A 12,573-nucleotide genomic window follows, 5' to 3' on the forward strand; every position below is an offset into this window, starting at 1 on the left:
TAGTGTCGCTTTTTGTAAGTCTCTTAGTGGTAGGAGAGCAGAACTGAGTGCAGTCTCTAATTTAGAGAGTGCAGCCACTCAGAAGAGACACACCTTGTTGAATTTCATTTACAGTCCCTATGTTTATAAATGGACACAGAAACTGTAGGCAACACCTGGCTTCACTAACACGTTTATTGCTGCCTTGACCCTTGACCCTGTGTGCTGGAAGGAGGTTTAATGGACGTTGGCATTCCTAGCCAATTCTGCAAGTTAACAGCACCCTTGAATTGCTACCCATGAAAACGCTGGCAGTTTGGAAGGTTTCATGAAATCATATGAGTAGGAGTAGGCCACACACATTCTGCAAGGAAGAAGGAGGAAATTATAGGCAGTGTCAGATAATTAACAGCCCTTGCAAATCCCCGTACACCAGACCCTCTCAGGAGCTGATGCTTTCCTGCCCTCGGACAGTAATAGTAGTATAGAACTGTTATAAATAAGAACATAAGAGGAGCCTGGCAGCTTAATCAGGCCAGGGGCACATCTAGCCCAGCACCCTGTTTTCACAGTGGCCAACAGGTGCCTATGGGAAACCTGCAAGCAGGACCTAAATTCAAGAACCCTCTTCCTACTTGTAGTTCCCAACAACTAGCGTTCAGAGGCATAATTCCTCCACCAGTGCAGGCAGAAAGCAGCGCCGGATTACCAAATAGGCAGAGTCAGCACTGGCCTGTGGGCTCCATGCCTCTTAGGACCCCGCGACAATGAATCAAAATAAGAAATATTGATTTGATCTTGAAAATTCACAATCAAGTTTTCTTAGTTCAGTGTTATCCCATTAGAGCGGGGTGTGGGGTGAGATTTCTACTGCCATGGGGCAGTAGACATAAAGTAGCCGTCATGGCAAGTAGACATCTCTGTTCTCAGATGCAGGATGGACGAGCAGATCTTCCTCTCAAAGGCAAGTCCCACTAGTTTGGTGGTTCCAGGGTCTCCAGGCACAGGAGACCCACCCATTTGCTGAGGTTAAGCAGGTTTAGGTCTGGTCACTGCCTAGAAGGGAGACCTCTGGGAACCACCGGTCTGCTACCATGGAATCCATGATGGGGGACAACAAGCAGGTGTGAAGGTAAGAGAATATTGAATTGGATGTCCCTCCAGAGTTGCACTTCAGCTTCCTTAAACAAGCCAGAAGAGCCCCTCTGGGCAGGTGTGTGATATGTGCATGGCTAAATTGTAGCCTGCTGTTTAAAAAAAATGGGGGGGGGGAGTCTCATCCACTGCTCTGCCCACCTTTGCTTCTGCCCCCATCCAACACTGACATGCAGCCCTTGACCTGAAAAAGGCAGTGTGGTCTAGCGGTTAGAGTGTTGTACCCCCACCCACCCACCCATGATTCTCACATACTGGAGAATGGTGCCTATCGGTGGAAAGGGTGGCGGAAGGCAGCGTACCTGAATCCATTTTAGGCTGCAAAGGATTGTTGTATATCTTCAGAAACTCCTCTGGACTGAGGCACTCCTTAGCCTTGCACAAATACTGGATGGTTTCTGCTGGCATCAGAAGTTCCGGCACGACCGTGTGGAGACAATCACTGAGGCCTTTATTGCCCACCTTTGATATCCACGGGGAGGAAGCACAATTGCCAATAAAGAGCATTGCAGTGATTAGTTTTCCTTCTGCAACTGGAAATACTTTGCTCACCTTTTCTTCCTTAAATGTTCCCAAGTCAGGGTTGGTTGGTTGGTTTTTAATCACGTAACATAAGCAACCTAATGAGAAAGCAAGAACTTAAAAACAGTGGGATCTAAAGAAAGAGATCAGTCTTAGCTTTCTTAGTTATTATTCTCTTGATACATATTGTTATGTGCAAAATAAAAAGTATACATTAAAAATACCATAACAGATCAAGGAAAAGAAATAAAAGCAAGCTAACTGAAGGAGATCAGGCTGAAACTCCACCACCCCCCAAATGCCTTCCAAAACAGATGTCTGAGACTCTTAATCTTAGGGTTGTGGGTTTGAACTGCATGTTGGCCAAAAGATTCATGTATTGCAGGGGGCTGGACTAGATGACCCTTGCAGTCCCTTCCGATTCTGGGATCCCTAGAACATCAGAAGAGCCTGGCTGCTGGGTCAGCATCCTGTTCTCACAGCAAGAAACCCCAGATGAAAGCCCACAAGTGACACATGTGCTCTCCACTCAAAGACGAGGAAAGGCACCAGCTGGAATGAAAAGCTTCATTTTCCTGGCATGCAAGTATAGGGTCTGGGGAATCAACTCTTGATAGCTTTGGGGCAATCGGGGCCAACAAGATGCAGATAATATGATGAGGTTCATATTATCATAGACATATTATCATAGACATCCAGTGAAGCTGAGTGTTTGAAGACTCAGGATGGATAAAATTATTTTCTTACACAGCACCTAGTTAAATGGGGACTCGGTGCCACATGAGACAGAGGTGGCCACACACTTGGATAGTTTTAAAAGAGAATCAGACACATACATGGGGGAGAGCCATCGATGGCTACTAGCCACAATGGCTGTGCTCTCCCACCATGGTCAGATGCGGTAATGCTTCTGAATATCAGTTGCTGGAAACCTCAGGAGAGGAGAGCACTCTTGTGCCTGGGTCCTGTCGGAAATCAAGCCTTTATCAGGAGAAACTGGCAACTCTCCCAGGCACCCGGCATGATTCCCTGTTGACCTCCCTGGCTGCATTCCCCAGCAAGATCCAGGCGAGGTCTCGATAGGCGATCCTTCTCAGCGTGAGAAGAACACACCCCTCTTTCCTGCCCCCCCCCCCAGGGCAGGGGAAAGAGATAGACAGAAACGTATTTACATGCCTTTATTTCTGTCTTTGCAGCATTACAAAAAAACGTAACTGCTCTCTTCAAGCTCCAGCAGTCTAGAGACTAACACTTCCTGGACAGGAACAAACGGAAGAGCTCATATTACACTCTGAGCTAATTCCGGTGCTTCTCACTGTGAATTGACTGTCCCTCTGTTTCCCACGAGCAGTCCCAACATTCCCATCATGTTTACTTTTCAAGCTAGCACTTTGCAGCTGCATTGCATCCATATCGTAACAGGTCCTGCTTGCTGGCGTCCTACAATGAACCGTTCAGCCGCTGCAAGAACAGGGTGCTAGACTAAGGTTACCAGATTTTTTTTTCAATGACTCCGGGGACACTTTTCAACTTCAATAGATTTTGTATGGGAACTGATTTGTAAATCCGGGGACTGTCCCCGGGAAACGGGGACGTCTGGTAACCTTAGACTAGACGGACTGTTGACCTGATCCAGCAGGCTCTTCATACGTAAATACGTCCTTACCTTGAGAGTCGCAAGATAAACGCCCAGTTTCAGGTTGAGGGTAAGGCACTCTGTGATCACTTCTTCTGTCGTCTGGGTCTGTGTAACGTCTTCGAGAGTTACTGGGACTTCCACTGCTGTGGCATACCACTGGTTGAAGAGTCTGGTCGGGATGTTGTGAGACATTGCTAATATCTTAACGTCCTGTATTAAAGCACTGGGGGTAGGGGTAGTGATGGATGGACAGATCCGTCAGCTTTTCGTTTCTCTCCCTTTCTCATTCTTTCAATCCAATCTTAAATTCAGTTCCCTTCCTGGGTTTGGGTGCAAATTTCTCCTAGTAAGCACATTTTTGCATGAAGCTTTGAAAAATATAGACATCTTTGCAAGCAATTTTCTGCCTGTGCACTAAGAAGAAGGAAGTTGATGGGCAGGGTGGTCCTCTGAGACTGTAAGTAAGAGAATAGCAGGAGAATGGGGGCTGCACTCCAGGGGGTCAGACTAGATGACCCTTGGGTCCCTTCTCCAACTCTACAATTCTATGCTTCTATGAAGGAAGAATGAGGTTGGTGGGACTGTGCTCTGTTCACCCTAATGGACCAGCCCCCATCAGTCTCCCCTGAACAAGTTTCCAAGCACTTACTTTGAGTCTTGATTTTCAACAGCTGCCAAATCCATAAGGATGTGGTAGAGTGTGCCACTGGATGCCTACAAATAATTATTATTATTATTATTATTACTACTACTACTACTACTACTACTATTTCCTTTTTCCCAGACAAGGACTCAAGACAGCTTGCAGATAAAAATGCAAAACACAGATAAAATAGAAAAGCTAATTGCATAAAAAAGACCATCATTAAAAAGTAATTAACTGAACAGTAATACAAATGAAACAATATAAAAAACCCCAAATCTATTTAAAAAGCGAATAACAACAGTAAAAATATTACATCACCAGCTCCCTAAAGGATTGCTGGAATAGAAAGGTTTTCACCTGCTAGTGGAAGAACAGCAAGGAGGGAGCCAGTCTGGCTTCTCTAGGAAGGGAGTTCCAAAGTCTGGGAGCAGCCACCAAAAAGGCCCTCTCATGCGTCCCCACTAAGCTTGTCTGTGAGGGTGGTGGGATGGAGAGAAGGGCCTTCCCTGAAGATCTTGGAGCCTGGGCAGATTCATATGAAAGAATCTGGATTTTCAAAGGGAGCAGGGAGTGGGGAAGGCATAAATGCTCAAGTCACTCTGGGGTATGATATCCTCTGTTATGGAGGACAGGAATAGAGTAGCATGAGAGGCAAAATGGGAGTTTTGACATTGTTTCTAAATTTTGGGTTTGATGGATGTTTTTAAGTCAAATACTCAGTTCCAGGCATTTCCAGACTCTCTGTTTTTAGGTGGGATTCAACTACCTATCGACAAACTCAGCTTTCACAGTTGAAGTTTGTCAGGCACTTGCAAAATAAAGCCACTTTTCCTAAAGACTGGAGACTTATCAGTAAGGAAATTGAAAGGCACTGGGCACTTTGGAATTATAATTACTTGATGCAACCACATCTAACTTCCTCACAAACAAATCAGAATGAATGCACAATAAGCAGCCAATGTTGTCAAAAACTGCCTACAAACTTGGTGCAAACCAGTCAGACGGAAAGATCAATAAATTGCTTCCAAAATGCAAGGCAGCCTTTTGCAGAACCCAGCTGCCCTCCGGTGGCCACATAAAGGTAAAGGTAAAGGGACCCCTGACCATTAGGTCCAGTCACGGATGACTCTGGGGTTGCGGCGCTCATCTCGCTTTATTGGCCAAGGGAGCTGGCATACAGCTTCTGGGTCATGTGGCCAGCATGACTAAGCCGTTTCTGGCAAACCAGAGCAGCACACGGAAACAACGTTTACCTTCCCACCGGAGCGGTACCTATTTATCTACTATCTACTTGCACTCTGAGTGCTTTCGAACTGCTAGGTTGGCAGGAGCAGGAACTGAGCAACAGGAGCTCACCCCGTCGCGGGGATTCGAACTGCCGACCTTCTGACTGGCAAGTCCTAGGCTCTGTGGTTTAACCCACAGCGCCACCAGTGTCCCCCAGTGGCCACTTAAAGGTAAAGGTACCCCTGCCCGTACGGGCCAGTCTTGACAGACTCTGGGGTTGTGCGCCCATCTCACTTAAGAGGCCAGGGGCCAGCGCTGTCCGGAGACACTTCCGGGTCACGTGGCCAGCGTGACATCGCTGCTCTGGCAAGCCAGAGCCGCACACGGAAACGCCGTTTACCTTCCCGCTGGTAAGCGGTCCCTATTTATCTACTTGCACCCGGAGGTGCTTTCGAACTGCTAGGTTGGCAGGCGCTGGGACCGAGCAGCGGGAGCGCACCCCGCCGCAGGGATTCGAACCGCCGACCTTTCGATCGGCAAGCCCTAGGCGCTGAGGCTTTAACCCACAGCGCCACCTGCGTCCCAGTGGCCACTTACCTGTATGTAAATCCCATTGAACAAAGCGAGTCCTCGTTACAAGGAAAAATGTGCAGACATTCAGTTGCATGTGGGATTTCTCTGGGATTTGTGATTAACGTGCACTCTTTTAGAAAGAGGGGTCTCTTGGCTTGAACCTGGTAGATCTGACTCACCTCTAGAATGTGCAGAAGACAGTGAGAGTAGATGAGGAGGATGCCTGAGGGGGACTCCCCTAGGTGGATCTTGGAAATCCTCTGGAAAAGTTGCTCATGGTATGCTTATGAAGAGGAGGGAGCGAAAGGAGACCAACTGAGAGATCCACTGGAAAAATCATTGCCCAAGCGTAATGGACCCAAACAGGTCATGGCCATACCCATGGAGCCACCCCTTTGAAGACTGTGCATGAACAGACTAGATGTGGTCCTCTGGATTTTTGTACCTGGCCCTCACTATTCTTCCCACATCATATCCTTTCTTCAGCCACAGCTACCCACTCCCTGGCCCTGCCTCTCACCCTCTATGAGTATTTTTACCTGGCTGGAAAGTGTATTTGAACTTCCATAATGCCTCCTACGAATGAGAGAGAGAGAAGTGCGCAGTGTTTTTCTTCTAGAAAGAGAGATGCTGGTACTGAATACCCTTGAGTACTGCCAGGAAAAAAAACCACTGGGTGCATGTGAGACTGTGTATGGAGACTGGCCTGCTGTACAAAGCTAATGTTTATTATTTATTGTTGTTATTGTTGTTGTCATTTACCTGCCATTCACTCTAAGGTCCTAGGGTAGATTGCAACATTAAAACACAACATCAAAAAGAGTTTTCACCCACTTACAATCATATAAATAAGGTGGATCCTAAAAAATATACACCTCAAGTGTCAAAAGGCTGTGGTAAAGAGGATGCATCTTCATCATCCTCCAGATAAGGAGCCAGACATACCGCTGTGGCGAGGGAGCTCCACAGCTCAGGGGCCACCTAAGAGAAGGCCCTGTCCCAGCCTCAAAGCGCCCCACCCCACCCCATGAGCCTCTGAGGGCAGAGGAACTACCAAGAACTACCACCTCTGCCAGCCCTGGTATGTGGCCTTCAAAAGGTTGCCATAAGGGAATGCAGCCCTCAGGGTGAAAAGTATTCCCCACTACCACAGAAAAGCCCTGTGGAAGTTCTGCAGCCCAGTTCATCTCTGAGGCTGTTTTTTCCAGCACTGGAAGAGGCTCACAGCCAATGCCTTGCCTCCCGAAAGTCCGCGTGAGAGAGTAGCTCACATACCTGTAACGTCTGCGCTCTCCGCATTTTCTCGCAACAGCGCGACAAAGAACAGCCGATGGAGCAGGAATTTCTGGGGTCAGAGGGAACATGAAAGGTTCTGTTAGTAGCTATTTGCCAGCGTCTCGGGCCCATTTTACAGGAATGGCAGTTGAATATTACGCTGTTGAGAGCCAGAGCCGGAAGTAGGTCAGTAAATAAAATAGCCTGTGTCAGTGAAGTTCATACTTTATTCAAAGAAGCCAATAAAGCTCAGGCCTAGGACACATGGCTACCCTTTGGTACTATGAAGAGGTTCAGAATGGCAGGGCGAAGCCTACACTACATGTGTAGAGGGCAGAGTGGGGCAACTTGAGAAGCCATGATAAGGAAAGGGATGAGGAGCTGGTCTGGAGTTGTGGGAGAGCAGAAAGAATGGAGGGACGTTGAGGAGACCCTGTGCAGAGGCGGTGAGGTGGAAGCGTGGCCTTGTGCTGAGGAGAACCTTCCACCGCCACCCAAATTTCCCCTCACACCTTCATCTGTTGGCGCCTTTTCTCCTCCAGAGCACTGAGGAGGGTGCTCCTTGCCACAATGTTGGCCAGTATGTTGGCCATTTTGCCCAAGATGGCAGTTCCGGAACTCAAGAGAACAGTCTGAGGTAACTGACACGTGAGGGAATGGCCTCCCCTAGGAAGTCAGCTCTATTGCCAGCCTGTGTTGTGAGGATATATGAATCTATGTTTTGAACCTGCTCTACCCAAAAGAAAATAAGCAAATATATAGGATTGAGGGGAGGCCATCTTTGGATCTCCTCCAAGCCTGCAGTTTTATTTTTATTTTTTTGTATATAATTTTTATTAAGTTTTCTGTTTTACAATTTGAGATACTCATTTTGCATCCTTAAGATATCAATGACTTCCTTTCTTCTCTTTCCATGGTTCATTTTACATATCTTACATCCCTGCATATTTTACAAAAACTATGCCATTCAGTATTCCGTTATTGCATCCATCAAACTTATTTACACTGTTGAATTTATCTTAATGCTGCCAGCTGTACACAATTATTTACCATATATTCAGTAAACGTTTTCCAATCTTCTTTAAATGTATGTTCTTCTTGTTCTCTTATTCTATATGTTAAGTCTGCAAGTTGTGCATATTCTGTCAACTTAGGTTGCCATTCTTTTTTGGTTGGGACCTCTTTCGTTTTCCATTTTTGGGCTAACAAAACACGGGCCACAACAGTAGCACACATAAAGACATAAATAACCAAACCTGCTGTTTTATATCTGTAAGATGGGATCTCGCAGCAGAAGGAACGACATGACATGGCATGGAGAAAGTGGGGAGAAAATATTTTCTCCCTTTCATAACAACTAGGAACTCATGGGCATCCAATGAAGCTGAATGTTGGAAGATTCAAGACACATAGACTCATAAGAGTTGGAAGGGATCATGCGGGTCATCTAGTCCAACCCCCGCAATGCAGGAATCTTTTGTCCAACATGGGGCTCAAACCCACAACCCTGAGATTAAGAGTCTCGGGCTCTACTGACTTAGCTATTACATAAAAGGAAGGACTTCTTCCCGCAGTGCGTAGTTGAACTATGGAACTTGCTCCTTCAGGAGGCAGTGGTGGCCGCCATCTTGGATGGTTTTAAAAGAGGATTAGACAAGTTTATGGAAGAGAAGGGTATCAAGGGCTACTGGCCACGATGGCTTGGCTCTGCCTCCACAGTTGGAGGCAGCACTGCTTCTGAATACCAGTTGCCAGAAATCACAGCAGAGGAGAGGGCTCTTGTGCTGGAGTCCTGCTTGTGGATTTCACACTGGGGCATCTGGTTGGCCACTGTGAGAACCAAATGCTGGATTCGATGGGCCATTGACCTAGTCCAGCAGGCTCTTCTTATGTTCTTATTATGGAGTGGTCAAACCAGTCTCTTTTGTTAAGTTAAAGACCTTTAACATAACTTAAAGCTTATTTTTACATGACTAAACATTTGGCCAAGTACAAGTGTGCTGCCATAGAAACAACCAGCCAGTGATGCTTCGATTCAAAAGAACAGACAGAAAAGAGATGGAAAAGTGCACTGGAAAGTGTGGGATAATTTTATTTTTATTTATTAAAACACTTGCTTGACGAAACTGACACCTAATCTCCCCAGAAACAAATAAGGATGGAGATTCCCGCTGGACAGCCCAATCTCTCTGCAAAAAAAATCAGGTTGAATGCTGATTAAACAGGCCGTCTGGAGGCAAACCTAGTCTTTGTTTGTGGTATAGGAATGTATCTTGGGTTTTTTTCCCCTTTAGAAATAAATAAATATCAAGACTACTTCTTGGAAAGGAGCCTTCCTAAAACTCAGAAAGAAGCAAGTATATCTAAACCAGGTTATCTAAAGACATTTATTGCCAACCAAGGTTGAGCCTAGTCTATTTTCAGTGCTGAATTTTTTCTGTGCAGTTAAGGCAGTTGTTATAAAGACACTCATTTTCTGAGGAAAGACAATTTGGGCTGCGCTACGCTAGAATCACACAGTCGAGCTTCAAATATTATCAGCATCGCATTTAACTTTCCTGGGTTCTCCAAGGACAAGGATAGGATCTGCACACATTTCCCTGGGCATCACGTGCAACTTTCCCACATCACCCTGGAGCTAGTATGAAGAGGCCACTGGGTTAGACTGGTTATTGCATGATGAAGAAAACTGAAGCCAGCTCAGACATATGGACATCCTTGCACAGATGCCTGACTCCATTCAGAAGAATAAATAAAAACACACACATTGATTTGTTTTTGTTTTTACAAGTCCATGAAAAACATGACGCAGTTCATAAAATACTCCATAAAAATACTCTCTGCATTATTTTGTACAGTAAAAGGGACACCGTCAAAACTCTCTCCCATTGAAAATCTCACAAATACATTGGCCATTTCAACAAGCAACTCGTTCTCCTTCCTAGCTATGTCCACAGATGTTTCTGGGAGGTTATGCAGTCTTCCTGCACTCTAGAAAAGTTCATTTTGCTACCTTTTCCTTCATTGTTACACTGAAGTTTAGCACCCTGCTAAAGAACCTTTCATAGTACTGCAGACCTGTAAAGTTGGAAGGGACATCCAAGGGTTCTGTAGTCCAACCTCCAGCAATGCATGTTCACTTCTTTTTCAAGAGATTTTTTTTTTTAATCAGCCCCTAATATTAGCTTTTAGGGACGCGGTGGCGCTGTGGGTTAAACCACAGAGCCTAGGACTTGCTGATCAGAAGGTCGGCGGCTCGAATCCCTGCGACGGGGTGAGCTCCCATTGCTCGGTCCCTGCTCCTGCCAACCTAGCAGTTCGAAAGCACGTCAAAGTGCAAGTAGATAAATAGGTACCGCTCCGGCGGGAAGGTAAATGGCGTTTCTGTGTGCTGCTCTGGTTCGCCAGAAGCAGCTTAGTCATGCTGGCCACATGTCCTGGAAGCTATACGCCGGCTCCCTCAGCCAATAAAGTGAGATGAGCGCCGCAACCCCAGAGTCAGTCACGACTGGACCTAATGATCAGGGGTCCTCTTACCCTTAATATTAGCTTCTAACACAATATTGGCATTATATGACACCACTGAATAAACATTTGTAAATCGAGAATGCCTGGGATGTACATCTGCAGGAGATTAAACAGAACGTAACAGGTTGTTGGGACGCAGGTGGCGCTGTGGGTTAAAGCCTCAGCGCCTAGGACTTGCCAATCGAAATGTCGGCGGTTCGAATCCCTGCGGCGGGGTGCGCTCCCGCTGCTCGGTCCCAGCGCCTGCCAACCTAGCAGTTCGAAAGCACCTCCGGGTGCAAGTAGATAAATAGGGACCGCTTACCAGCGGGAAGGTAAACGGCGTTTCCGTGTGCGGCTCTGGCTCGCCAGATGCAGCTTTGTCACGCTGGCCACGTGACCCGGAAGTGTCTCCGGACAGCGCTGGCCCCTGGCCTCTTGAGTGAGATGGGCGCACAACCCCAGAGTCTGTCAAGACTGGCCCATACGGGCAGGGGTACCTTTACCTTTACCTTTTTAACAGGTTGTTCTTGTAGTGACTGAAAACCTTAATAAAAAAAATTCCTTCCAGCAGCACCTTAGAGACCAACTAAGTTAGTTACTGGTATGAGCTTTCGTGTGCATGAACAAATCTCCATCTTCTTCATGCACATGAAAGCTGATACCAATGACAAATTTAGCTGGTCTCTAAGGTGCTACTGGAAGGAATTTTTTTTCTTTTGTTTCGACTTTGGCAGACCAACACGGCTACCTGCCTGTAATGAAAACCTTAAGACGTGCCTATCCTACAAATGTAGACGGAATGACTTTAGCTCGGTGCATAGTATACCTGCATTGCATGCAGAAGCCCCCCAGTTTAATCCCTGGCATCTCCAGGTAGGGCTGGGAGAGACTTGGGACTGAAACCCTGGACAGTTGTTGCTGGTCAGTGTGGGCAATACTGAGCTTGATAGACCAAAGGTCTGACTCAATATCAGGTAGCTTCCAATGTTTCAAATAAACTGTATGCCCGTTAAGCTGTCATGGTTCAAGCTATAGAAGAAAGTCAACCCCCCTGAACTACAGTAGGCTCAGGACAATCAAAAATACTTGTTCACTGTGGCAACTTTTGCATGTAACACTAAAAGCCAAAGTACGTCTCCCAGGAAGGAGGAGATTACAGTCGCTTTGTTCCTTCCCAGTCCTTTTTTGCTCAGTATGGCAGCTAAGCCAAAGTTGGCTTAGCAGGGGTCAGCAGACTTTTTGAGCAGGGGGCCGGTCCACTGTCCCTCAGACCTTGTGGGGGGCCGGGCTATATTTGGGGGGGATGAACGAATTCCTATGCCCCACAAATAACCCAGAGATGCATTTTAAATAAAAGCACACATTCTACTCATGTAAAAACACACTGATTCCTGGACCATCTGCGGGCCAGATTTAGAAGGCGATTGGGCTGGATCTGGCCCCTGGGCCTTAGTTTGCCTACCTATGGCTTAGCATGTTGTCTGAACCTAGATCTATGGTTAAGAACTCTCTGCCTTAATGATGGTTTGTGCCATGCTGAGCTAAGAGGATTGGGGAGGACCAAAGAGGTGGTGAGCTCCTCTGGAGGAGCCAGCGCATGAACACGGTTCTGGTATGAGAGCATCACCATGGCATGGGTCCCCATAGCTAAACATTGGGGCATTAAAGCAGGCTTTGCTCACCTGGAGAGCTCTAGACACTTTGGACTACAACTCCCATCAGCCCTAGTAAGCACAGCCTCATGGGATTTGAAGTCTGAAACATCCAGAGGGCACCAGGTTGGCAAAGGCTTTATTAAAGACCCCACGTTGTATCCAATGCTAGTCCTACTCAGAACAGACCCAAGGGAATAGTGAGTGATACTAATGTAAGAAACTAAGAAGAGCCTGTCCCGTACGGGACGCGGGTGGCGCTGTGGGTTAAACCACAGAGCCTAGGACTTGCCAATCAGAAGGTCGGCGGTTCGAATCCCCACGATGGGTGAGCTCCCATTGCTCGGTCCCTGCTCCTGCCAACCTAGCAGATCGAAAGCACATCAAAGTGCAAG

At 46.8% G+C, this 12,573-nt stretch overlaps 1 protein-coding gene and 1 long non-coding RNA gene across 4 annotated transcripts in view; one reads left to right on the top strand and one right to left on the bottom strand.

Moving 5' to 3' along the window:
* Nucleotides 1-156: 156 nt before the first annotated feature.
* On the bottom strand, nt 157-7,648 carry TEX47 (testis expressed 47). Of its 3 annotated transcripts, none has more exons than XM_079952822.1 (7): nt 7,529-7,648; nt 7,017-7,086; nt 5,921-6,024; nt 3,945-4,009; nt 3,323-3,464; nt 1,437-1,596; nt 157-343 (listed from the first exon to the last, which is right to left on the bottom strand). In XM_079952822.1, exons 1-7 carry the CDS (start codon nt 7,607-7,609, stop codon nt 306-308), a joined length of 660 nt encoding a protein of 219 aa, XP_079808948.1. In that variant the 5' UTR covers nt 7,610-7,648; the 3' UTR covers nt 157-305. The 3 variants fall into 3 exon arrangements, with proteins under 3 accessions (XP_079808948.1, XP_079808947.1, XP_079808949.1); XM_079952821.1 differs by having other exon boundaries at nt 3,323-3,518; XM_079952823.1 differs by lacking the exons at nt 157-343; nt 1,437-1,596 and adding an exon at nt 1,644-1,754 and having other exon boundaries at nt 3,323-3,518.
* A 2,904-nt stretch (nt 7,649-10,552) lies between these two features.
* Nucleotides 10,553-12,573, top strand: part of LOC307202663 — an 89,408-nt gene continuing 87,387 nt past the window's right edge. Inside the window, exons 1-2 of the long non-coding RNA XR_013832961.1 lie at nt 10,553-10,668; nt 11,047-12,480. This is a non-coding gene — a long non-coding RNA (uncharacterized lncRNA). The remainder of the gene's footprint in view (nt 10,669-11,046; nt 12,481-12,573) is intronic.

The sequence above is a fragment of the Podarcis cretensis genome (genome assembly GCF_951804945.1).
Source record: "Podarcis cretensis genome assembly, chromosome: 14".
Lineage (NCBI taxonomy): Eukaryota > Metazoa > Chordata > Lepidosauria > Squamata > Lacertidae > Podarcis > Podarcis cretensis.